General features: G+C 51.5%; 8 protein-coding genes across 8 annotated transcripts; 4 read left to right on the forward strand and 4 right to left on the reverse strand.

The window, feature by feature from the left end:
• Positions 1 to 1,087: 1,087 nt before the first annotated feature.
• T310_0230 (RNA helicase) lies at positions 1,088 to 4,229 on the forward strand (the record flags this gene model as incomplete). The annotated part of the gene is made up of 6 exons (XM_013476910.1): positions 1,088 to 1,277; positions 1,605 to 1,768; positions 1,801 to 2,481; positions 2,544 to 3,209; positions 3,266 to 3,436; positions 3,516 to 4,229. 6 exons carry the CDS (start codon positions 1,088 to 1,090, stop codon positions 4,227 to 4,229), a joined length of 2,586 nt encoding a protein of 861 aa, XP_013332364.1.
• A 239-nt stretch (positions 4,230 to 4,468) lies between these two features.
• T310_0231 (uncharacterized protein) lies at positions 4,469 to 5,669 on the reverse strand (the record flags this gene model as incomplete). The annotated part of the gene is made up of 3 exons (XM_013476911.1): positions 4,469 to 4,863; positions 4,929 to 5,189; positions 5,303 to 5,669. 3 exons carry the CDS (start codon positions 5,667 to 5,669, stop codon positions 4,469 to 4,471), a joined length of 1,023 nt encoding a protein of 340 aa, XP_013332365.1.
• An 830-nt stretch (positions 5,670 to 6,499) lies between these two features.
• T310_0232 (Phospholipase D) lies at positions 6,500 to 11,800 on the forward strand (the record flags this gene model as incomplete). Its single annotated transcript, XM_013476912.1, has 1 exon — positions 6,500 to 11,800. One exon carries the CDS (start codon positions 6,500 to 6,502, stop codon positions 11,798 to 11,800), a length of 5,301 nt encoding a protein of 1,766 aa, XP_013332366.1.
• A 1,983-nt stretch (positions 11,801 to 13,783) lies between these two features.
• T310_0233 (RAS small monomeric GTPase) lies at positions 13,784 to 15,104 on the forward strand (the record flags this gene model as incomplete). The annotated part of the gene is made up of 5 exons (XM_013476913.1): positions 13,784 to 13,829; positions 14,016 to 14,064; positions 14,129 to 14,145; positions 14,248 to 14,682; positions 14,749 to 15,104. 5 exons carry the CDS (start codon positions 13,784 to 13,786, stop codon positions 15,102 to 15,104), a joined length of 903 nt encoding a protein of 300 aa, XP_013332367.1.
• A 1,418-nt stretch (positions 15,105 to 16,522) lies between these two features.
• On the reverse strand, positions 16,523 to 18,160 carry T310_0234 (uncharacterized protein; the record flags this gene model as incomplete). Its single annotated transcript, XM_013476914.1, has 3 exons — positions 16,523 to 17,557; positions 17,606 to 18,073; positions 18,146 to 18,160. 3 exons carry the CDS (start codon positions 18,158 to 18,160, stop codon positions 16,523 to 16,525), a joined length of 1,518 nt encoding a protein of 505 aa, XP_013332368.1.
• Positions 18,161 to 18,398: 238 nt separating this feature from the next.
• Positions 18,399 to 19,634, reverse strand: T310_0235 (Uncharacterized protein; the record flags this gene model as incomplete). The annotated part of the gene is made up of 2 exons (XM_013476915.1): positions 18,399 to 19,521; positions 19,609 to 19,634. The coding sequence occupies 2 exons, from the start codon at positions 19,632 to 19,634 to the stop codon at positions 18,399 to 18,401; spliced, it is 1,149 nt and encodes a 382-aa protein (XP_013332369.1).
• Positions 19,635 to 21,089: 1,455 nt separating this feature from the next.
• On the forward strand, positions 21,090 to 21,983 carry T310_0236 (uncharacterized protein; the record flags this gene model as incomplete). Its single annotated transcript, XM_013476916.1, has 3 exons — positions 21,090 to 21,135; positions 21,165 to 21,271; positions 21,357 to 21,983. The coding sequence occupies 3 exons, from the start codon at positions 21,090 to 21,092 to the stop codon at positions 21,981 to 21,983; spliced, it is 780 nt and encodes a 259-aa protein (XP_013332370.1).
• Positions 21,984 to 22,466: 483 nt separating this feature from the next.
• On the reverse strand, positions 22,467 to 24,007 carry T310_0237 (Integral membrane protein; the record flags this gene model as incomplete). The annotated part of the gene is made up of 5 exons (XM_013476917.1): positions 22,467 to 23,084; positions 23,165 to 23,502; positions 23,600 to 23,603; positions 23,706 to 23,805; positions 23,898 to 24,007. The coding sequence occupies 5 exons, from the start codon at positions 24,005 to 24,007 to the stop codon at positions 22,467 to 22,469; spliced, it is 1,170 nt and encodes a 389-aa protein (XP_013332371.1).
• Positions 24,008 to 26,052: the final 2,045 nt, after the last annotated feature.

Consider the following 26,052-nt stretch of genomic DNA (forward strand, 5'->3'; position numbering starts at 1 on the left):
TCCCTGCAGACCCTGAGTCGCACGGCAAATGCGCAACGGAGGAAAAAAGAACGGGGATGAACGCTGGACAGCCGCTGGTCCTTGTGCTCCAGAGTAAAAAAGGTATTTCCTGGTCGAAAATGACCTTGAGTACACTGGATCACAAGAGGAAGAGCGAGGCTGCTTTGTTTATTGCGAAGACTGGCGAGTGGGATGACTGGTCACGGGGAGCGGCTTTGGATGCTGACGGACGGCCAGTGACGCGGGGCTCATGCGAAAAGACGCATGCGGGTGCTGGAGGCTGTCAGAGGGGCTGCAATTGTTCTCAGGGCAGTCAGACGGCCGCAAGAGCGTCTCAGACTGACCTGGAGGTCAGATGGAGGATTTCCATCCAAGAGAGAAGCAGACGGCCGCACTGTCACCAGAGGCAACTCCTAATAAGGAGGGCGGCGGTAGATGGTGATCTTTTTGAGTGCTGTCATCAGCAGGCGGCCGTGCACGCGCGAAGCCAGCCCGCACGGAGCCCAGTAGCCGTGCTGCGCAATCGGCGCTGGCCTCTTCACTAGCATCGGGGCTATGCCGCTGGCGGCCCGGCGACGGAATTTTTTAGAGAGAAATGGCACGGATGACAGGCTGGTCATGTTAAGTGGACTCGATATTTCAGCACCCCCTATCCTTCTAATACAACTAGCAGAAATGCCAGAGCTGCTTTTGCATGATGTCTAGTACTGCGTAAATGCAATTAAGTCAGTCATTGCCAGCGTTGGGGTTCGCAGTCGGCGGGACGGGCCCTCCGTCAGGTTCCTAGGTAGGATTAGAACGTTGCTGCGGTGGACTGCTAATAATATAATATTCTGCTAATATTGGCCCATGTGCCCGAAGCTACCCTGCCCGTGGGACCAGTCAGGAGCCAAGAACGCAAACCAAGCTTGCGGGTATCTGTGAGAATCTATGCGACGCACCCTTGTATTTATCGAACAAGAGCTAATAATAACCCCTAAGCCTTTCAAGTCGTGGGGAACGGACTAGTATGGCTTCTGCGTAAGCTGAAACGAGGATTAGGCACCGAATGGGCAAGCAGCAGAGGGGGCTGTGCACAGCAACCACCATGGATCAACAGAGACAAAAGTTCTATCACCCTTATTCGCCCTATGAGATACAGCTCCAGTTCATGAGGGCGTTGTACGATTGTATCGAAAGTGGGAAGATCGGTATTTTTGAGTCGCCTACAGGTGAGTTCTACGCACGGCGAGCAGAGATCCTGGTTGATGTTTGTCTAATTACTCGGCGCAGGTACTGTATGTCAGCTTCCTAGTTGGTCCCAGGCACTTGATTCCTCTTGTTTCTAAGGGGAGAAAGAATCTGAAGGCATCCTTGCATCGTGTCTGGTTAGGGTGCACTTGAAGTCGCGGCCCCCAACAGAAGCACACATGCCCTGTTCCATAGAACCGTCGAAGACATATGCGCTGATTGTTCCCCTCCAAGGGCAAATCTTTGAGTCTAATCTGTGGATCTCTCACCTGGCTTCGAGACCACAAGCGCAGAACTTTCCTTGAAACCATAGATGATGCTTCAGGTCAGATGCTCTTACGGACTGGCCCAGCCCGGTAACTGACTTGGCTTAGGTGATGACGAACCAGATTGGATGCTCGAGTACTCCAGAAAGGAAAAGACTCGGGCTCTCACGGAGAAATGGAAGGATCTTGAGGTGCGTTTGGCCAGGGTGAGGGCCGAGGAGGAAAGAAGAAGGCAAGCTTCTGGAAACCAGGAAAGGCCGAAAAAGAAAATGGTATGGACACTCAATTGGTCTTTACTCATCAGAACGTTACACTCATAGTGCAGAAACTGGATCCAGAAGCGACAAAATCGGAGCTTGTAGACGAAAGTCAATTCGAACTTGAGGAATACGAGAGCGACACGGACGCCCCGAAGAAGCCCTCCGGGCCTGGGTCTTCCGATGTCGATGGGCTTTCTGCGAGCACGATAGCTTTGCTCGAGCGTGTCAGAGGCCATTACTCGGTACCTCACAATTCCGAGGAGGACAATGACAATGACGAGATCAAAATCTTCTACTGTTCGCGGACTCATTCTCAGTTAACGCAATTTGCAAATGAGCTACGGCGAGTGAGTCTCCCTCCAAGCTTACCAACGCCGCAACAGCGGTCAGAGGAGCCCAGCGACGCGACCGAAAATAGCGAGCTTGAGGAGGGGGTGAAGCATCTTTCTCTGGGCTCTAGAAAACAATTGTGCATCAACCCGCATGTGTCTTCCCTGGGGAACGCTACAGCAATGAATGAGCGTTGCATGGAGCTACAGAAACCCGGCGTCGCTGCTGAACGGAGATGTCCCTATATACCGTCGAAAGAAAATGAAGCTGCGTTGCTGGATTTTCGTGATCGCACATTGGCAACCGTTCGGGACATTGAAGATATTGGCCAAGTGGGTAAGCAGCTTGGTATTTGCCCCTATTATGCTGCTCGCCCTGTCGTTAAGCACAGTGAGGTGAGTCAAATCCATTTCTCGTGTACAGCAGGCAGTCGATTTGTTCTGCTAAACAACCCTAGATTATTACTTTGCCCTACCCTCTGTTACTCCAACGGTCGGCACGGGAGGCCTTGAATATCTCTGTCAAAAACCATGTTGTCATTATCGACGAGGCGCATAATTTAATGGATGCGATTTCCAACATTCATTCTGCCGATGTCACTTTGGATCAGCTGCGTACGGCACTTTCTCAGCTGACAATTTACGCACGGAAGTATCGGACTCGGCTAAAGGGGAAAAACAGAGTCTACGTTACCCAGACTATTCGACTTGTCAGCTCTCTTGCGGATAATCTCCAATCCATTGCTGAAAGTCAAAAATCCACGGAAGGTGTTGTTCAATATTCGGACCTTGTGGCTGGAAAGGGAGTTGACCAAATCAACCCACACAAGTTGTCTCGGTACCTGCAAGAGAGTAACCTCGCAAGAAAAGTCGACGGATACGTTGAGCACACTCAGCAGAAGGAGGGTGGTCAGCCTAGGGAGAAGACCACCGTGCCAGTTCTGTTCCAGGTCCAGAGCTTTATCCTCACGCTCATGAATCCTTCTGCAGAAGGACGGCTTTTCGTTATAAAAGAAGATGGAAACGTGCAGCTAAAATACATGCTGCTGGATCCAACCAATCATTTCCGGGAGATCGTGGAAGATGCGAGGGCTGTCATATTAGCAGGAGGCACCATGTCGCCGGTGAGTCAGCACCTGTCTATCGTATAATGTGGATGACGATTTGACAGTTGCTGTAGATGTCAGACTATGCGGATTATCTGTTCTCGTACCTGCCCACCGACCGGCTGGAAACCTTCAGTTTCGGGCATGTCATTCCACCGGAAAACCTGACGGCGCAGACCCTTGCCAGAGGCATACTTGGATCCGAGTTCAATTTTACTTACGACTACCGCCACTCTGAACAGATGGTGAGCTTTGCCCCCTAGTAGTGATGTCTTTGTAGATAGGAAAGGTTTGGCATTCCTGATCCTTACCATGTCTTTATAGATAACCGATTTGGGACAAACAATTGCCAAACTCTGTGAAGTCATACCGGACGGCGTGGTTGCGTTTTTCCCCAGCTATGACTATTTGGGTCATGTCCTCGACAAGTGGAGAAAGACGACTGTAGGTGGAAGAGGATCCTCTATTCTTGGACTCATCGAGAAGTATAAGACCGTCTTCCACGAGGCGCAGGAAAAAGCTGCCAATGCAGACGATATTCTTCAAGACTATTCGAATACAGTCGAGTCAGGCTCGGGTGCCTTGCTTCTGTCGGTTGTTGGCGGACGGTTGTCGGAGGGCATCAACTTCTCCGACAGGCTAGGAAGAGGAGTGCTCGTTGTGGGCCTTCCATTTCCGAACATCCAAAGTGCAGTCTGGCAAGCGAAGATCCGACATGTCGAACAGACGGCATATGCAAAAAGCTCAGGCTCGGAAGAAACGAGGAAAGCAGCAGCCAAAGCAGCCGGGAGGGACTTTTACGAGAACGCTTGTATGAGAGCGGTAAATCAATGCATTGGGAGGGCAATCAGACACCGAAACGACTATGCGGCCATTGTCATGATCGACAAGCGATATGATAGCGACCGCATCCAGCGCAAACTACCGGCTTGGATCAGGCAGAGTCTCGTTCCCAGTGGAGTGCGCCCAGCGAGTAGGATTCGGAATGATCTGACTACATTCTTTGAAAAGCACAGCAGCCACAGAAATGCCGCGTGATGTTACGGTTCAGTGCCCTAGTGGCAAAAGCAGTCTCTCTGTCTCTAGAATTGCAAAACGTGCCGGGTTTATGGTTGGTGCCATTTGACGAGTTTTTATACCAAAAGAAATATATATTTCCACATCTGTATTACCTTTCTTTCAAGTTCTTTACTAAAGTATTTAGCTTCTACAGTCTCATAGTATTTTCAAGTACGAGAGCTCGCATTGCTTTCAGGTCCTATTCTTTTTGTCATGGCTTATATCTTAGCTTCACGAACGACGCCGACCTTAGCTGGCACATCGTCGGGAGCAGACAAGGACTCGGCTACAAACCGAATCACCTCGTCCATCATGGCCCCCGTCAATTCATGGCCCGCTTTTTCGAAGATGAGGTCTTCGAAATGGATGCCTCCATCGGCAAACCAGCCCCCGGGAGCAATAGCTTTCTTCAGCCATGTCAGGATCGGCTCAGATCGATAGTATGGGACCAGCTTGTCAGCACCTCCGGAGATGTTCAGAATCCACTTGCCCGCTAAAGTACGGGTCAAGAGCGGTCGAAGGCGTTCCTTGTCCTGTTCTGATGGATCTGGCAAGGGGCCTTCTTTCAGGGCAGCATCTTTGGCGGCAATCTGCGTATGGCTCAGGAGCAAAGCTGCAGGATCATATTTCCGCACCGTCTCCAGGAAGGACAGAGGAAAATGTTCTGATCCCAAGAACTGGCTGCCTGGGGGTCGCTGTTGGTCCAGGACGATAGCTTCGAGAGACGTGCACGATCTGCCAGGAGATTTATGTAGTCGGGCGACCCGATAATGGAAATACCGGTCCTTATCCGTGGCTCATGGAAGAGACAACTCCATGTAGCATGCCCTCCCAGAGAAACTCCAAGGGCGAGGTGAGTCGAGATGCTGTACTCGGATTTCGGGAATATGTATGCTGGCAGGTAGTCAATCAGTAGTGACACATCGCGCGCAGTCCCCTCTGCATAGGCCAGTTAGTCGACAATGACGGTGACATTGGGGAGAGAAGTAACCAAGACAATCTGGCATTGTTCTAGTGAACTGCCCAGACCCCGATCTTCATGAGAGACGTACGGAAAATGGAGAACATGTCCTGCGCATGCCGCGGATTCCCCTGCTTCCATGCCTCGTTGGCCAGCGGATCGACCTGGCGAGTGCCGTGATTCCTCTGGTCAAAAGTCACTGCGATTAGTCCCTTGACCTTCTGCCTCGCACCCGCGCCGCCGTCTTTCAGTCTCTTGTTCCAGTCATCGACCACGGACGTTGCGATTTTGGTCATATACTCCTGGGTTTGCAGCCTGGGATGCAACAGCCATAGACAGGCCACCTCGGAGCTCTGTGGAGGGAGTTCATCGAGGCCGAAGACAGTGGTCTGAATGCCCGCGATGTGGTATGTCTTCCTGGAGAGGGACGAGGGCTGCGGCGTGAAGGAGCCTTCCATGGTAGCGTATCTGCCCCACAACTAGATAATCACACCAAAGTAGTCGAGAGCTGTGCAAGCAAGCCAATTACGACTGAGTAGTTTTCACACAGATGACGTCTCGAGGCGACAGACGAGAGTGTCGAGCCGTCTGGACTCTGGAGTACTCCGTGATCCGTTACCCGTACACCCGTGATTCCGTGGGAGATCCGGGCAGCGGGGTAAGCAGCTAATAGTGTGTTCCCACTTCAACATAGATCATCCGCTGCGGTCCGCTGTCCGCGTTGGTCGACATCACTATTAAATGATGAATGCCGTTGACAGCATGCAGGACTCACGTGCTGCGCGTCCGCACGCGTGCCTCGGGCTGGGGCTGGCATCTCCGCTGTCATTGACCTGGTCAGACAGGCGTTATGAACGTGTTATTCCAGATATTCCAAATATAAACCAGGAACCTTTTTGCGTGCCCCTTGGATGCGCTGCGCTTGGCGCGCTCAGGTGCCCCGCCAATCGAGGCCAATCAGACCGGGCCAGGCTAGCTCTGTCGCGGCGGCCCCAATACAGTGTCACCGCTGCCCCCTGCTGCGTCTCCATCGTTAGTTGTACTCCATACGGTGCCTACGGGTTCACCACTTGGTGACTTGTATGCCTTGTCCTCCAGGAACTGCCCTGAGCGGTCTTTGAAAACCGGATTCTCTGTCTTCTGCGGCATGGCCATGCTGTGAACTGTCCAGCCGTTCCGGAACGGTCTGACTGACCGGTACGTAATTCTAACTCATCCAAGCCAGCAAGCTGGCATTACTGACGCCCATTCTTGTCTCCAAGTTTTTGTGCCCTTCGAGCTCATAGCCATGGCCGACGTCGATAGTTCCCAACCTCCCGAACCCAATAATAGTAATAGTAACAACGACAATCACAATGGGAAGGCTTCTTCACGCCTTTCTAGAAAGCGTCCGAATCCGCTGCATTTACTGAGCGGCTCACGACATTTACCGGACTCGTCCCCCTCAACGGTTTCCTCCAGGAATCAATCAGATGAGAGAGCCGATCTGCCGGTTAACCATGATGTGCCGGAGCCGCCGCAGTCGGCAAGAACGGGAAATGTTGTCGACCAACCGATCCAGGAAGAGAAGGAATCGTCATCCACGGATGAAGATACAGACCACTCTGTGACTGGCGATGCTCCCCTGCATTCTGCAACACCTGCCTCCCGACGGACCTCCATGCCGGGAACGTCCACCCCTCCGACCGGTCGCCGCAGTGTGCAGTTCGCGCGAAACACATCGGATAATGAGCTTCAAGAACCATCGCGATCCCGGGCTTCGTCGATAGGGCCGGACGATGCGGACCCTGCGTCCAAGGACCGGAAACAGTCCCTTTTCACCAAGCTCAAGGCGTTTGCGGCCGCGCCGTCTTTTCCTTCTCATTCCCGTTCTGCGAGCTTGGCCACTGTCGGCGGCGGATTGAATGATCACAGGAACACGGGCGACCTTCAGACCCCAGGGTCTGAAAGGGAAGAGTTCCGTTTCCCAGGTGGTTTGGAAGAAGAGGGAAGCGAAGTGGATGCGGATGCCGAGGAAAGCGCGGGCGAACAGCGAATCCGATTGCGGAGGAGGAGGAAGAAGAAGCAGCCTCAACGGACATACGCCGACTCAAGTGAACCTCAAACGGCACCGGCAACGCCTAGAGCGTCGACCAGGCCCGCTTTATTCTCCTCCAATTCCTTTACGCCTTTGGGGCACCATCGTCCCAGTGTCTTCCCGAGAAGAGCGACCTCGGATTTCCACCAACAACGCGACGGCGTTTCCGAAGATGAAGGTCGGAATCGGCTGAAGATGGATACCACCTGGAGGAGAAGAAGCAGTGCCTGGCTATCCAGCGCCCGCGGCTTGACATACAGCGGACGCCAAGAGTCTCAGAATGCCCACGAGGAAAAGCGTGTCAGCAATTTCCGAAGGCTGGCGGCTCTTGCGGGCCCTTCTGAGAATTCAGAAGGCATTGGTGTATCCTGGAGGCGCCACCGAACAGAACGAGGCTCGAGCCTGAGCGCGCAGAAATGGCGGCAGATCAAAGCTGGGTTGAAAATGATCGGACAGCGGCGCAAGGTGGAAAATACCGTTGACCACGTCAAATCCGCCGAGTTGTTAGCTGAACTGACCTCTGGCATTCCCGCGGCTCTTATCCTCGCCAGCATGTTCCAGCGCGACGAGCACGGTAGCAGGCGCATCCCCATTCTGCTGGAGCAGCTGAAGGTCCAGATCACCGATAGCCGCATTGATGCCCACTCCAGTGACCGGCATCCTGTTTTTAGGATCGAGCTGGAGTATGGTAGTGGGATGACTCGGATGAAGTGGGTCGTTCATCGAACTCTGAAGGACTTTGCAAACCTTCATCTCAAATATAAGCTACATATTGGGGCTCAAAAGTATATTCAGCTGAAAAATCCGGAAACCGGACAGGGCCTTCCGCGCTTTCCCAGAAGCGCCTTTCCTTATCTGAGGGGAGTTCGAGGCCTCGACAGTGATCGAGACGACGATGACGATGATGGGGGTGGCTACGAGACCGGAGCCGAAGCGACCAGCGGCAACGAAAAGGGCCGAAAGACGAAGAAGCGCCGGTCATCTATTGCCATCTCTCGTCGGCGATCGAGCGTGGGCAACGCACAGGAAGGCGATGCTGCGCCATCGGAAGGAGGCTCGGGTGCCGCTGGAACTGGAACCGGCAAAAAGGAGTCTTATTCTGAACGCCAGCGAAAGAAGTTGGAAAATTACCTGCAAAAGCTGATCAGATTCTTGATTTTCCGGCCCGACAGCAACCGTCTCTGCAAATTTCTGGAGCTCTCAGCTTTGGGTGTGCGTTTGGCAGCCGAAGGGAGTTACCACGGGAAAGAGGGCTTCCTGATCATCCAGTCGTCCAAGGGCCTCGATTTCCGAAAGGCCTTGAGCCCGTCTCTTATCAAAAAGCGCTATTCGCCCAAGTGGTTCCTCGTCAGGCATAGCTATGTAGTCTGTGTCGACTCTCCCGAAGAGATGAATATCTACGACGTCTTTCTCGTGGATCCTTATTTCAAGATCCATACTCAGAAGGTCCGGGTTAGGAATCAAAAGGCGAAAGACCTCGCCAAATCTGCCAAAGAGTCGGCGACCCATCCACAACATCATGCCTTCAAACTCGAAAACTCGGAGCGGAAACTCCGGTTACTGGCACGCAATGAGCGTCAGCTCCAGCAGTTTGTGGATTCGATTCGCTTTATGGTGGAAAACACGCCGTGGTCGAAGCCCAATCGCTTCGACAGTTTCGCTCCCGTGCGGCAACGTTGCTTCGCCCAGTGGCTGGTCGACGGTCGTGATCATATGTGGCTTGTATCGCGGGCGATCAATCAGGCGAAAGATGTCATCTACATCCATGACTGGTGGTTGAGTCCCGAGTTGTACATGCGACGGCCGGCTGCCATCAGTCAGAAATGGAGGTTGGATCGACTGCTACAACGAAAAGCCCGTGAGGGGGTAAAGATCTTTGTGATCATGTATCGAAATATCAATTCCGCCATTCCTATTGACTCCGAATATTCCAAATTCTCTCTACTCGATCTGCACCCCAACATTTTCGTGCAGAGGTCTCCCAACCAGTTCCGGCAAAATACGTTCTTCTGGGCGCATCATGAGAAACTGTGCATCGTCGACCATACGCTGGCTTTTGTCGGAGGAATTGATCTGTGTTTCGGGAGATGGGATACTCCCCAGCATCCGGTTACCGATGACAAGCCGACGGGATTCGAAACGTCCGACATGCCCAAAGATGCGGATCATTGTCAGCTTTGGCCGGGAAAGGACTATTCTAATCCCCGAGTACAGGATTTCTACGATCTGGACAAGCCGTATGAAGAAATGTACGATCGCAACGTCATCCCGAGAATGCCCTGGCACGATATATCGATGCATGTGGTTGGCCAACCGGCTCGGGACCTCACGAGGCACTTTGTTCAGAGATGGAACTATATCTTGCGCCAGCGGAAGCCAACACGGCCGACCCCCTTCTTACTGCCTCCGCCAGACTTCAATCAGGCCGATCTCGAAGCTCTTGGACTGGATGGGACCTGTGAGGTTCAAATTCTGCGCTCCAGCAGCATGTGGTCCACCGGAACGCCTGACGTTACGGAGCACAGTATCATGAACGCTTACGTCAAGTTAATCGAGCAGTCGGAACATTTTGTCTACATTGAGAACCAGTTCTTCATCAGCACGTGCGAGATCGACGGGAAACGAATTGAAAATCTGATTGGAGATGCCTTGGTTGAGCGTATTATCCGAGCAGCCAGGAACGAAGAGGCCTGGCGTGCCGTTATCTTAGTTCCTTTGATGCCTGGGTTCCAGAATACTGTCGATTCGGAAGGCGGAACTAGCGTTCGATTGATCATGCAGTGCCAGTACCGTAGCATCTGTCGCGGCGAGACGTCCATATTCGGACGCCTTCGCGCTCAAGGTATCGAACCTGAAGACTATATCCACTTCTTCAGCTTGAGACAGTGGGGTAAGATTGGTCCACAAAAACAGCTGGTGACCGAACAGCTCTACATCCATGCCAAATGCATGATCGTCGACGATCGAGCTGTGATCATCGGGTCTGCCAATATCAATGAACGATCCATGTTGGGATCACGGGACTCGGAGTGCGCTGCGATCGTACGTGACACCGACATGCTCTGGTCTACCATGAACGGCAAGCCCTATCTTGTCGGACGGTTCCCGCATACCCTGCGAATGCGCTTGATGAGAGAACACATTGGCATCGACGTCGATGAGATACTTGAACAGGATATCGCGACGGAGGCGGAATTACGCAGGAGAGAAAGCGAAAGGAACGATATCGAATCCGTGATGCGGGAGAAGCAGGACGAGCGAGAAATGATCGAACGACGGCATCGGATTCAAGATGAATTCATTACCCGATCGGAAGATATGCATAGCTTCAATCATGATGTTGACTGGGAACAATCCAACAACCCTAACCTGAGAACGACCCGCAAGTTGACTGCGGACCCCAGAGTTACAGATAATCCGGGGCACAAAAAGGACGTCGATGGCGAAGGTGCCGACAAGATGAACACCATCATCGAAGCTGGACTGGGCAACGGTCGCGATTCGGTTGTGCGCAATGACAATACGGAGGTAATTGTTTCGGATATCGCCCCGGAAGGTAAAGGGACGATCTCGAAGCCGAAGAAGACACAGCGAAACCGACGGCAAAAGTCGACGGAACGCGAAGGTGCCAAAGAGAGGCTGTTGCCTCCTGCACCTGTTGGACCGGAGACAAGCGTCAATTCGGAGGAGCAACAGGCGAGTGAAGCCGGCATTGCATCCAAAGAGCAGACAGGATCTTCCCAATCATCGCACCCTTTGGCAGCCGAGCTGAAACGTCCTGTTGTTGACGCGAACTGCATGAAAGATCCGGTGGATGATGCGTTCTATCACGATATCTGGCTGACCATTGCGGAGAATAATACCAAGATATACCGGACTGTTTTCCGCTGCATGCCCGACAACGAGGTCAAGTCCTGGAAGGAGTACAAGGAGTATACCGCGTACGGTGAAAAATTTGCGGAGATGCAAAGTCATCATGTCGATCAAGAGCAGGCTCATTCTGGGACAAAATCCCAGAGCGGTTCTCCTGGCGCCTCTACGGCTCCGGCGGATCAGCAGCGTCATGTCCAGGACGCTGAAAAGCCGACGGCTGATTCGTCCTCGCCTGACGAAAAGTCTCAGAACGGGGCAGCGGACACTAACGTATCTGGGGCCGACATTAACCGGAACAAAGCAGGCAAGGAGACGCAATCTCCTCTTGATGAGAAGAGGGCTTTGAAAGGGACTGATAGCGGGTCGTCTAATTCACCGCAAGACGGTGAAAACGACGGTGCCCCTGAAGACTCGGAGAAGACCGGGGAAAAGGACCGATCGGGCCCGCAATCGGTAGGATATTCAGACGCTGTCAATGTGAATGCATCGTCTCAGCAGCACAAGCGAAGGCGACGGGCCACTACACGTGGTTCGAAGCGGGAATTTAGTGCTCTGGATGGGGTCATTGACAAGCGTCAGGCTGAAGAGCTATTAAACATGATTCAGGGGCATCTGGTCATTTGGCCCTACGACTGGTGAGGTCCCAGCAAGGACTTTTGGTGATGGTATTGTGATACTGACAGTAAATTTCACAGGTTGGAGAAGGAAGAGCAAGGAGGAAACTGGCTCTACACGCTGGACCAAATCTCCCCGATTGAGATCTAGTGAGTCTTCTTTCTTGCATTCTGCCCGTATGACCCTGCTGACAACATATCTAGCAATTGATGTTGCCTTCCCGTATCGCAACATCGCCTTTCCTTTTCTCGTTTCCTTTTTTTTCTCCCCTACCAAGCCGATCCTGAAGTCTATCTTTACTCCGTTGCAGCCTGGAATCTGGTGGATTGTTCCATACCAATGGAGAGTATTTCTTTCAATTCTGGTGCAATATTTGGCGTTCCGATGGTTCTAGATGGGTATTTGCATTCACTTAATAGCATCGAGAGCGTCGTCAGTCCTGTCTATTATAGATGTAGATAATACTTAATTAGAATTGCTTAGATCTACTTTTTCTTTTTTTGAATTCACAGCACGACGGTCTATGGAGTTCCAACTTGCAGCCATGATGAGAGATCATCATTTACTTTCCCTGCACAATAACAGTACCCACACAGGTAGACTCACTGGCCCTGGGGTCGAAAAAGGCGTTTTTGCTGGTTGGCGTTCGCCCTCGTGCAGTCGAATCCGCTCCGCCCTAGCGGCCAGCAGCAGGCAGGCTTCGCAAGGTGGAGACCAGGCAGCATATCCTAGTCTGGTTCGTGTGAAGACCCGCTTCCCCGCAGGTACACACGTATTTTTATCATGTCTACTTCCAGAAAGAGACGCTGCGGTCTCGTCGAAGAAAATAGATAGCCGTTTTGACGTCATCTCTTAGGAAGACTAATGGTTCCCTCATTACTTCGTATTATCACCGTTACTCGCAGCATGGCGCTACGATTTGACACGTTGGCATTCCGATCTACCTAGATCCATGCCATCTTTTTGAATAGAAAACAAGCCAAGAATTCCTATCTTAGGAAAATATCTCAACAGCATCTGCGCGCTTTCACGGTAACGTAGATGGATGGTTACATCAACGCGTTGAGGGGCCAGAGGATCGATGGGCGTGAATGAGGTCTGCGGTAGCATTGATTATTGGGTAATAATAATAGTAATATGCTAGTAATGATACCTTAATATCAATCCAGGCCGATGCAGCCCAACGCCAGTGACCCCTGTTTAGGCTGTCATGCCTTAACAAGGCCAACCAAGAGCCCTGGAATGAAAGCAGAGTCACTTCGGACTGCACCATGTTCCCTGTGCAGCAGATCAGCGTGGACAGCAGACAGTCACATTGGAACTGTATTAGGATTGTCCCAGTGGAGAAAGGGACGCGTGAACACGGTGGACCGTTGAAAGATGAATCGTCGACAGGACAGCTTAGTTGCGTGCAATTGACAGTTGTGGGGGCTGGCTGATTTACACTTTACCAAATCAGGTAGTCTGACGCCAAAGAAAGGGGAGACGGCCAGACTGATAAAGTTACTATTTAGCAGGAAGCCGAAAATCAGCGAAAAAGGCAAAAAATAAAATAATCATTTAGGACACCTGTTGATCATCGACCGCCTCGTCTAGTCGCTCGTTTCGTTTCGCCGTCGTCCGACCCTCAGGCGGCTTCCTCTCTTTCAGTCCTTCGTTTGTGCTTTGTCCTGCTTGTTTCCGCCTCGCTCGTTTGTACAGTACAGTGCTTTGCCCGCTTGGCTGAAGAAGTCTCCTACTGAGGAGGGACCGCAGCTCGACGCGCTCTCTCCTCTCGCATTCGTTATTCTTGCTTTTTTTTCTTTGCACACGACACGACACGACACATATCAGTAGTCGACTCTGCGCCTTGTCCTACCTGGTCATTCCCGTCGACGCGTCGAGTGCGCCTGAACTCGTCGAGACCGCTCCTTCGATCAGAGCAATTGTCGCAAATAATTCCTTTTCGTCCAATTGCACTGGAGGTTGCGCTCCTGACCGTGCAGTCGGACAAACTCAGCAGACACGATGGCGGAGAAGATCTCGATAACCATATGCGGGGATGGTGGATGCGGTATGTTTCCTAGAGCCGATGAATTCGATGGGGCGCCGTTACTTAGATGAAGAATGTTATCTGTCATCTTTCTTTGTGCGACGATCTAGATTGTCAATGATCTAACGTCGCTCCACTTGCCCCGCGCATCTGCAGGATGGGAATGCTTGGAACGTTCGCAACCTGTAAGCTGACTGGTTCCTGCAGGGAAATCATCGATCACTCTGCGCTTGGTTCGCAGTCAATGGACTCATGAGTACGTGATCTGCATCTTACTTGCGAAGAGAAGTCTCTGACTGAACTTGCGCTGATGTTGCCAGATATGACCCTACGATAGGTACCAGGACCCCCTGCCGAACACTCTTCCCCTTCCAATTTCGCAATTGAAGATGTTTCATCGAGCAACTGTCTTTGCTGATGCGCTCTCGCTGCTATGCAGAGGATTCGTACTCGGTTACGCGCACCGTGGATGGCGTTCCATATTTCCTTTCCATCACAGACACCGCCGGCCAGGAGGAGTATCGCGGCCTCTGGGCGGCATCCAACCTGAAATCAGACGCATTCCTGCTCGTCTACGATATCACCAACGCATCGAGTTTGCAGGCGCTCGACTACTTCATGGAGATGATCGATATCGAGGCCGAACAGCGATTGGAGGACAATGAGCGACTATTAAGAGAGCTAGGTCCCGGCGCGGAGGGCGTCGAAGTCGGGATGCCGCCTCCGGTCAAGATCATTGCGGGAAACAAATGCGATCTGAAGGATGCCCGGGCCATCTCGGCACGAGACGGCCTGGAATATGCGCGGAAACATGGATGCGGTTTCATGGAAACCAGTGCCAGGGAGATGGTCAACATCGAAGAGACTTTTGCGTGTATGTCCAGTGCAAAACTCGTCTTGCCATGTCGCGTTGGATGATCAGATGTCTGACATGTGGCAGTGATTGTTCGGCGTGTGATCGAGGCCCGTCGACAACATTACCAGCGACAAAAGCCTCAGGATTCTGACCAGATGGGGTCGTCCACGGCGCGCACCCCAGCATTGACGGCGACAGAGAAGGAAGCCAGCGACGAGCTTCAGAACGGTGGCAAGCGTCGGCATATCCGTTTCGGGGGACTGGGAAGAAGGTTCTCCAAGCGAGCCACCAGCAAGAAAACCGGCGACGATCCCGATGATACGGAAGAACATACGACGAAAGAGAAAGTCAAGAATCCCAAAAAGCATGGCTCGCGAGACGAGTCAGGCGAACAAGACACAGAGTCTGACAGCTGGTGGAAGTGTTTGCGATGTCTATAGTTCTATTGTATGCTGGGATTCTTGGTCGCTTTTTTTTCCATCCCCCGTTCTTTTTCTGCTGTATACCCCTTGCTCGTGATATATCATCATCCTTGATGTATTTTCTCTGAGCTCTGTACATTACACTATATTCTGTCGCGATGTGTTATCTACGAACTGGACTATTCTTTCCCTTCAGTCAGCCGCGTTACCATTCCCCTTGTTCTTGTTTGGGTGTTTTGCCTGACTCCGATATCTTGCTCTTTTCATTCTTTTGTTGAAGTGGAATTGATATCCGGTATCCCATCTGCTTGTTTTCGTTTTGATTGATACCACCCGATTTGTTGCTTGTCAAATTTTTTTTGGTTCGCTTGTGATGGTGGGTCACTTATTGTCCATTTCTGAGGATTTCTCTGCTGGATGGACTGTTTTGTACTGCTATTGTTCTTGCTTGTGATGCCATGCTTATCGTGAATTTGTAGCTCTGTAGGACATGGACACAAACATGAATAATATCTATACCCATTTAACCGCTGTGCTTATTCAGACTGACCCATGCCGATGTTCCGACTCGGCGTTGACATGCTACATCGGATTTCTCAGCGAGGTCCTTAGCTAGTGCACTAGTTTAGTCTTTTTTAACAAAAATTAATTGGACTATTAGTCCACTTCATACTACACCGTAAGATTAGGGAAAAAAAACCAGCCAGAAGATCTTAAGACGTCTTCTCCATCCATGTCATGATCTTCATTTTTGCAAACCCAATTAATACCATTTGGGGTTTTCACCAAATTATTAATCAAACGATAATCATTATCATCATTGGGAGCAACTTCCCTCATTCTCTTCTCGCTTATCGTCGGATCTTGCCTTATCTAGGATGAGAAAAAAACATCATATAGAATAATTCTTCTCTTTTTTTTTGTACTGTCACAGTTAGTTAACTGTACTGCTGGTGCTTGCTTTGCAAATCAACTTTTTTTTTCTGGAACTTGTCTCACGAACAGGTCATCGCTCACATATAAACAAAAATCTCACGACTGACACATGACTTGCGACATTGTGTCTTCGAACTGTGATTGAATTTGACCGAACTTCCCTGAATCGTGGAATTGATAGTTTTTTTTTTCGGTGAGTTTTCTACTCCCTTCATCTTTTCAACTGAGAACAATCTATGATTTATGGGGACATCCGCCGGTGATAGTTCCATCTGTCGATCTGTACCAATGATAAGGACTATTACCGCACTGTCTTTTTGAGAATATGATAAGAAGAGTAAACCTCGGGAAGCTGGATAAGCCAATGATCTTCTAGCTAACAAATTCTTCGTTCAGATGAGGCAAACCTGGTTGAGTCCTGTTTGGGATGAAAGGTTTCATCTTTTCTGTCAATCTGTATCACTCTTTGCTGAACAGCAACATCGAAACGGATTCAATCATCAACCATAAGGTTTGAAGCATACATAATTTGACATCTTCAGTCGCCAAACATGGAACACGAAAACGAAAGCGAAAAGGCCAGTCCGGCCAGCATGGCTGAAGATCAAATCCAGCAGCGGGAGGAAGATTCCTCGTCTCTCCACCCCAAGGATGAGGAGTCGAGGATCGGAGCCAGCAGCAACAGCAACAACAATGGCGACAACGACAACGGTAGTGGCGATAGCGCCCTGAATCGACATCCCACCACCGCCAGCCAGGCCAACACGGTCCTGGCCAGGACCATCTCGCTTGTCCGCACGAGAGAGTCTGGACGAAACCCCGGACCACCCCCCGACGGCGGTTTCAAGGCTTGGACGCAAGTGGCACTGGCCCATCTGGTCATCTGCAACACCTGGGGCTATATCAACAGCTTCGGCGTCTTCCAGACGTACTACACCGAGACTTTGGGCCATTCCCCCTCCGACATCTCCTGGGTCGGTAGCATCCAGATCTTCCTGCTGTTCTTCATCGGCACCTTCTCCGGTCGGGCCACCGACGCTGGCTTCTTCAAGTTCACCTGGTCGGTGGGCGCCATCATCGAGATCTTTGGCATCTTCATGACCTCCCTCTGCAAGAAGTACTGGCAGTTCTTCCTCGCACAGGGCATCGTCCAAGGCATCGGATGCGGTCTGATGTTTTGTCCCACCTTGTCGCTGCTGCCAACCTACTTCTCCAAACGACGCGCCCTCGCCATGGGGCTGGCAGCGTCCGGTTCGGCAACAGGAGGCATGGTGTTCCCGGCCGTTGTCATGAGCCTTCTGCCCCGGGTAGGATATGCCTGGACGATGCGGACCCTCGGTTTCATCACCTTGGCGACTCTGCTCCCCTGTTTTTTGTTTCTTCAGCAACGACTGCCACCGCGGAAGACTGGCCCTCTTGTCGAGTTCGCAGCGTTCAAGGAAGCGCCCTATTCGCTCTTCGCCATCGGGATGTTCCTCGTCTTCTGGGGCCTCTACGTCGGTTTCTTCTACATCGGCAGCTTCGCCCGCTCCGTCCTCGACGTGTCACAGTCGACCTCCATCAACCTACTCATAGTCATGAACGCTGTTGGCACCACGGGTCGTTGGATCCCCAGTTTCATCGCAGACTGGCGGACAGGTCCTCTGAATATACTTATCTTGTTCAGCCTGGCGAGTGCGATTCTCGCCTATGGTTGGGCCGGAGTCGTCAGTGTCGGGGGACTGTACGCCTTCTCCGTGATATACGGCACCTTCTCGGCCGGAGTCCAGGGACTCTTCCCCAGCACGCTGAGCTCTCTCACCGCAGACCTGAAAAAGACCGGCGTGCGCATGGGAATGGTGCTGAGCATCCTCAGTATCGCCGCCCTGACAGGGAACCCGATCGCAGGGGCCCTGATCCAGGTCGAGAACGGCAGATATCTGTACATGCAGATGTTCATGGGCAGTTCCATGATAGCGGGCACCTTGTGTCTGATAGGCGCGAGGATTGCCAAAACGGGCGTGGGGTTGGTGAGAGTGTGATTGCAGTAGAGGAAAAATATTGCATAAAATCTGTCTGCAGTTTTATTTTTTTTCTCCAATGCACAGTTACGTAGTGATGTCAGCAACGAGTATTTAAATGACCACGAAGATACGCATGGTGCATGCATTTCGGGAGCACGGGTTAGAGTGAAATTGTGTTTTTTTTTTGTTTCGCATTCATCACCTATGTAAGTAATGTTACGACTAGATAGAATGATAATAATAATAGACTTACACTGAATAATGCCACTCAACCTGTTTACCGATGTTCTCGACTATATATATACTATGGGGGGCGGGGCTTCAAGCGGAACTATATTTGCAGGAATTTTCTTCTTGTGGATCGTTTGTTCGTTCATAGATTTGACGTCCGCGTGGTCTGCTTCTTCTTTGCTTCTTCCCTCGCCTTGCTCGCTGACTTCAACAAAGCATACAATGTTTGCAGTCTGGGCATTTCCACCCCGTGCGCGCGGGCGATCCGGATGGGGTTTCCCAGGATAACTTCCAACTCCATCGGCCGACCTGCCTCCCAGTCGAGCAGCATGCTGGGCTTCGCACCAACGTTTCTCTCCGTGCTGGCGAGAATCTTCTCTGGCTTCGCCAGACTGGGAGGGAACTCCCTCTTCAGGATCGCCGGCACGGCCGCAAATACTTCGTCCATGCAGCCTTTGAGATGTTCGCGCAGGTCGGGGTCGCGGACCATGGTCGCGTTGCCAAGGCCCCCCGACAGCACGGCAGATGGGTTCATTGAGCCGTTGATGCAGATCTTGTGCCAGCGGATGAGCTGCAGATCCGTCTCGTCGTGGTACTCGGCGTCGCGCAGTTTTCCGTAATCGGTGAGGATGCGAGCGAGTTCGCGGGCGCACTCGTCCCCTCGCTTGGAGACCTCTTTCATTTCCGGCGTCTCTCCTCCACGACCGTCCGAGTATGAGCCCAGGCTGATGCGTGTCCAGCGGTTCTGGCGGACGACACCATGGCTGATTTGCTCGGCGCTGATGACCGTCACAGCACTGACGATCGGGTTCCGGGGGAATCTCTTGCGATGGGCCTCTTCGATGCCCACCCCATTCTGAATCAGCACGATACAGGTCTTTCCATCCGGCGCTCGTCGGATGAGCGGCTCAATCTCCTTCGAGTCGTCGGTAATCTCAGGCAGGGCCTTGGTGGTGACCACGACGTAATCCCATCCCTCCGGGGGCGCGTCAGGCGACGTGGCTGCGTGGGAAATAGAGGAGTAGACCGCATGAGGCTTGAAGTGGTAGTTTCCAAAGCTGCGTGTCTCAAGGGTGACGCCGGATCGTGAGATGGTGGCGTAATTGGAACGGCAGATCAATGATACATAGATGTTCGCGGACGGCTGACCATAGTCAGAATCTCTCATAGCATCGAGAGTAGTTATCGTCGGACTCACATGGTGACAGCGCGATGCATAAAAGCAACCGACAGCGCCAGCGCCGACGAAGAGAATATGAATGGGTCTGCAATGTCATGAGCAATGTTGCCAAGGATCAATAACGAACAGACTTTGCCCATATCTTCCCCTGGGAAGCAGATAGGGTACTGACTTCGATTCACCCGATGTGGCAGACATGACGGTGGACAGCTACCCGAGTAGCAAGCACTATGCAGCGAATTTTAGCATGTTCCTTCTAGATAACAATCCGTCTCAAACTGAAGCAATGCAATAGAGAATGGAAGAGTATTGGCTAGGATGTACACGAGTGATGGATAAGAAAACCCGCTACCATTGACAGAGCTCGAAAGTCTCCTCCGAACAAGAAATTGAAAGAGATAGAGATCTTCAGGCCCTAAGGACAGATAAAATCGTCCTTCTGCATATATGGCACAATCAACAGTGAGCAACGTCTCTGGAGACGTCGCATTGCGTGTTCAGCAAGTCGTCAGGCCGGCGAAATGCCGAGGATGACGACGACGATGGACGGGCAGAATCGGGTCACCTGCCGAGGCGGTGAGAGAGAGCTCCCCGCATCTCCCCGCATGAGCAACACTGTAAATAGTACGAAGCTGCATATTTGGGCTATGGATAGAAACTATCCTGATCTTGAGTATCTATGATGAGAAGAAGAAGATGGATTCTGCAGGATCTCCCATTCTGTTGAGGCTCACGCCCAACGTCATGCCAGGATGAGCAGAGACAATTATCCCAGTCTCAGACACAACTCGACCAACCTCCTGTGCCTTCTCGAGCAGTTATAAGGTAACAGAAACCATAAAAAGATCATCGACATGCATTCATTTGCACTGGAATCGCATCTAACCCGAGACAAACTGCTGCTGGGGATATTACTAGGGAACACAAGCTGGAGGCTCCTCACATGGCTTGCCTGTCTGAGCAATGCAAAGCAACAAACATGGCATAAATATCAGCATAACAGAACTGCTGCTGAAGAGCTGGGGCGTAAGCTTTGTTGCATCTGGGTCTTTATAAGTCGAATGTTGCATGATATCCAGACGTATGCTGGCTGTAGCGTGCTGACTCGTCATATTCCTCGCAAATCCCTGTGTTTGTCCCGCGTGATCCCGCCTGGAAACAGACGTACGGTGATTGGTACAGCAGCTCAACGCCGCTCCACTCGAACAAAGAGAAGGCGGTCGAGCCAAGTCATCGAGCGAGGGGCATCGAGGGGTCCCTGTCCCGCCGCAGCAACAACGTCAACGCCCTGCCCTCGTTGTCGGACTCTTGCTCCTCGACTCTCTCAGAGAGAAGGATATCCTCTTTCTTCTTTCTGGATCGAGCATTTCCTGCGTGGGCGATAAGAGAGTTGTCTCTTTCTCCCTCGTTGAATGCTTCCTTCTGTCTCGAGATACTGCATCATTCCCATCACACGACTGAGATCCCGGACGACTTCACCCTCCTGACGCGCTTTTAGCAACCGTAAGTCGTGTCCAAAAACTGAAAACCGGCAGAGGAAAGACTGGCTAAATCTAAATAGGGGTTACGGGCCCGTTTTTAAACGTGTGCACCTTTCCTTTCTTCTGTTCAGATTCCTTCCTCAGACAGTTTTGTCGTGACTGGTAACACATCATGGCACCAGGCAGCCGTGGAAAGTTTTCAAAACCAACAAGAGGAGGTGCGTGCAGCTGTGGCCATAGGAAACAGCCCTCGAAGGAATTACGCAGAAGACACCCCAGGCGCTAACATCTGCCTGTTCAGGCGGCAAGCACTACAGTCGTGATGTCCAACCTGTCGATAAAGATGGGAACCCAGTAAGCATGTGGCGGGTATGAATTTCCCCGACCTTTAACCTGTCTGTGTTCGAACCCGGTTGACAATGGGATGTTCTGTCTCCAGGACCCCGAGGACGACCCCACTAGCTCTGAAGAAGAGGAATCCCGATCCGGATCCGGATCGGAAGAGGAGTCGTCTGAAGGCGAGGACGAGGCTGGCCCTTCCAATGTCCCGCCACAAGAGATGACCCGCGAGCAGCGCCGTGCTGCCGCCAAAGCCAGAAAGGAGGCTGCCAGAGCGAAGAAGCAGCAGGTCGCCGCTCAGCCGGGTGACTTACCTCCGTCGGAGTCGGAGGAGGAATCCGACCTCGACTTGCCGCCGAACCCGAATCATACCTCCCAGTCACGCTCTCAGGCAGCCAGGGGACCTGCGATAGCATCCTCGAGCAAGGGTGACTCATCTGAGCTCTCCCGTCGCGAGCGGGAAGCCATCCAAGCCCAACAGGCGCGTGATCGCTACATGAAGCTCCATATGGAGGGCAAGACGGAAGAAGCCCGGGCGGACCTCGAACGTCTGGCTATTGTCCGGCAGCGTCGCGAGGCCGAGAGGGCTCGCAAGGAAGCCGAGCGTGAAGAAAAGGAGGCGCGCATCCGGGAACGGGCGGAGAAGTTACGTGAGCGGGAGCAGAAGCTCCGAGAAGCTGCCATGGGCAAGGGTGGACGAGGAGGCAAACGGGGTGGAAAGAAATGAGCGAGAAGAACTCGGTTGGAAGCAACTTTTCCGACCCTAGTATCCTGGGGGAAGCTTTTTCTGGGCGAGGGGTTTGGACGGAGTAGACCAACCAGCTCCTCTTTCATCCATTAATTCGTATCTTTGTTGTTATGTCGTTGGGTTTGTTTTTGGAATTGGGATTGGTGGTGGTAGATGAATACCTATACACACATACAGTACATATTGGGATGATATTGATGGCCGATTAGTTAATTGGACGCAGTGAACATTAAACTATGTCCATTATTGTTCTTCGTACGTGGAATATGGCAGTCAAATGTGTAGTTTGGCGTCTGAGTATTATTTACTAATTTTTAAATATCAATAAAATATCTTTCCTGTACAGTCCAGTGGAACCCCATCCAGTGGTTGAGGAAGTACATATGTACAGAACATGGACATCGATATTGTCTCCTCTGACTTTTGACCCAATGAGACTCGATACATTATTAATTAATTAAATCAATTATATGATATCATAATATATCTTCCGCCGGGGGGTAGAAGAAAGAAAAATACAACACACGCCAACGCCTTTCCCAGTATTTCCACTCTTTCTACCCAGTTGTTGTCGTTGTTGGTGTTTTTCTCAGGGGAATATATATAGCATACCCAGAAACGGAGACCTTTGACCTTTATGAGATAGTAAAATGTGAAAGACATCAGCATTTCCATCCCTTTTCTTTCTCTTTTTTTTCCGTTCGAGAATATGTACCGCTTGCTTTCATCTTCAGAAGTAATAATGATCGGAGTGGGAAAAGAAATTACACTCCCCAAAAGAGGCCTTCGACTCCACGACCTTGCGTGACGACGTTCCACCCGGCAATCAAACTCACCAGCCACAATACGGCGAGGACCAGGATCGGCAGCAGAAGCAGTTCGGTATTGTGCAGGAAGGGAAGTGCGTTGTATCCCAGGAAAGTGATGTAGGTGTAATAGACCAATGCGGAAAGATAGAGTGTGTTCCCGAGGAACGTGGAGAGGAAGTTCGTCGGGCTGCGGGTGAGGAGGGGCAGCAGGAGGAATTGGAGGACGTAGAGATGGAGGTAAAGTGGGAAGAAGGCGCGGTTTGATACCTAACTGGTTGTTAGTAACTGATATCCAATAACCGGTCCACAGGGCATGCATGGAACACGCCAGGGACCCAAAAAAAAACTTACATCAAAACAATAACCAAATTCCACCTGTTCCTTCTCGCCAGGCTGAACAAACAGACCCTGCGCCGCTCCTCGTCGCCGGCCCCGTGACCCTCGGAACCCTGTTAATGACGAAGCGGCGCCGTTGGGCCCAAAGATGCGCCCGACGAGGAGATAGGCTAGCGTCGAGATAACCAAAGACGTTCCGATAAAGTGGACGAAGACAAACAGGAGAGCGAGGCGGACGATGGAGCCAAAGCTCGGGGAGTATGCGAGACCCCATGCCAAAGCGGTCAGGAGCAAGAAGAACGAGAGGAGATAGGTAAAGGAAGGGTCTGGTCGGTGCCAGGTATTCTTCGTTTCTGGATCGAAATCAGTCAGAACCGTCAACACCTCCAGATGCTATTGTCCACTTCGACTCGAGCGCGACAACACGCAATGATCAGGGTTGGGTCATACGTTTCTGCAAGCGGTTACGGAAGATAGTCAGATCTCAACGTCGCGAATTTATCTTCAGACTGGATCGATCGATCGATCAATCAATCAATCAACTGGGCAGACTCACATGATAGTACATTGACTTGAAGACCTTCTTTGGCGCGATCAGCAACGATGTCATCTCCCAGATGGCCATTTCAAAGTCCATCTGGGGGAACTTGAAGAGCCTGGTAGAAGTCAGCAAGAGTTGGATCCATGCGCACCTCTCCAACGCAGCGCGTATAGCTATGCAACTCAGGGATGGTATCTCTCCACCAACCTCTTGAAGAATCGAGGCATCCGGAAACTGGAACCCCGGTTCGATGGCCCAGAGCCACCGAAGGTTGACGGACCGCTATGTTGTCGAGGAACGGAGATATGGGGATTCATCTCGGGAATCTGTGCTTTTGCCGGTGGTGATGGGTTTCCAGGCCCTGCTGGCTCAGACGGGAACGGAGAAACTGCACATCCAGATCTCCGGGTTGGAATGATTGATCGTAGTGCTCCCTCCGGAGTGTGCTGGCTGAACAGCAAGATAAGGCCTGATCTGTTCTGTTGTCAATGACGTGACGTTTCCCAGGCCAGGTTGTTGGTTGCCTTTTACGGCTTAGCCTCGGTTGTCGCCGCCGTCGGCCCGTCTTCCATCGCTGGCATCGTCCTTGATTACTGGTAAAACATGTTTATAGAATGATTTCAATAGTAATCGTGTATCTGATCCAGTCATTTCCGTGATCAGTTCATCCGTTTGAATGCATCAACAGTGTCCGTTCATTATTCCAATTACTGTCTCTATGCCGCGTTGTACCTCACCTGCTGGGAGGAGTCGAAATGGTAGACAGTTATCAGAATTAAATACACTCTTTATCATGATATTCTTTTGGCAGGAGAGAGTGGATAAACAAATTTCGTGCTTCACATTGCACAAAGATCAATTACTAGCTTGTCCAGAGCATTATCATATCAACTAGAAAAGTAGGCACATGATTACCTCATAAGACAACGATGACGCTTGATTCGAGTTCTTACCAGCGAGGAAAAGAAGGAGAAGAGCAAACAGATCTTTTTGGGCAGGATCATCTTAGGGATCGGCAAACTGCTTCCTTTTGTGAAACCCTGGGTTCATTTAGTTGCAGACAGGTGGACAGGCAAGACAGGGCACTTCATACTCCGCACAAAGTACCCCATATTTGATCTAAAAAACCAGTCAAGCCAGGAACTCGAATTCCGTAACCGTGATTAAATTAATAATCCTGCGCAGTTCGCACTGGCATTCCGTCAATATTATTTGCTGCAGGAGCCCTCGGATCAATCCAAGCAGGGGCCAGAAGCGCTATCGATGCTGGCTCCACCAGAGATCCGATCCCCGGTGAGGCCATCATCATGATGTCAGGACTCGGGAATAGCATCGAATTGACCTAAGTACGGAGACATGGACGAGAGGAGAAAACCAGGGACTGAACTTTGTTGGGGCTGACGAGGGACCGCTGATGGAATTCTCAAGAGTCTCCTGGTCTGTCTTTGCTGCATGGTGGACGGCAAGCTTTCCACTAACTGAACTATGCAACCTGTCAGAAAACGAATCATTTTGCAGAGACGTCGAAGGGCGCTCCGACTGGTACTCCGTCCAGCCTATAGCTAGGTACCAAACTCTGTCGGCAAGGGTATCCGACGGTACAAGGATTCTGGTGATCCCTTAGACCGCAACCTTACTGGCAATCCCGCTGACCAAGGACCCGAGTCTCTGGGAAGAGGCAGAGGACTCGATTGGGGGACAAGATAGTGACAATTTTGAGTCGGACGGGGGTTACTCCGTCCAGAGCGTCCAACTCCATTAGGCTTCGAATACTCTCCGTATTCTTCTCGCCACTATCGTTATCACTCTGCTCAGGCTCCACCGACCACGGCCTGCATGCAGGTCCTGAGCACCACTCGTACGTATCATTCTCGCCCTCCGGCGCGGGACGATGCAGCATAATCATACGCGAGGTGCTCTGCGAATTGCCATGATAATGATCTGTCAGGCGTGGTAACACCTACAACAGAGTATGCTCCCGTGAAGCCCTGATGACGATGGCCAACCTGTCAAATCGTATTTGTCGGGGGTTATTTATTTATTGCCGAAGACCTTGCCTTACTCTGATGACCGTGCACTGTAGACCCCACAGGAATTCAGGGCAATTGCCGATGCCATACCGTTGACAGGGCTGGACAATAGGGAAAGGATTCCGTACTGCATACTGCGTATCCTGTACTCCGTTCTCAGCCCTGTTTTTCATTTTCGATGCACATCAGCGTAGTATGGAGGATAAGGTAGCAAAGCTCGACAGAGGGAGCGACAACATGGCGTCTGAGTCCTGACAGGCCGTTGAAGATCAGGCCAAGACTGCAGCAACACCAAACCGGCATCTGGCGGGGACAATGGATCCTGGATGTGA

Source organism: Rasamsonia emersonii, assembly GCF_000968595.1.
Source record: "Rasamsonia emersonii CBS 393.64 chromosome Unknown ctg1118621759670, whole genome shotgun sequence".
In the NCBI taxonomy this organism is placed as follows: domain Eukaryota; kingdom Fungi; phylum Ascomycota; class Eurotiomycetes; order Eurotiales; family Trichocomaceae; genus Rasamsonia; species Rasamsonia emersonii.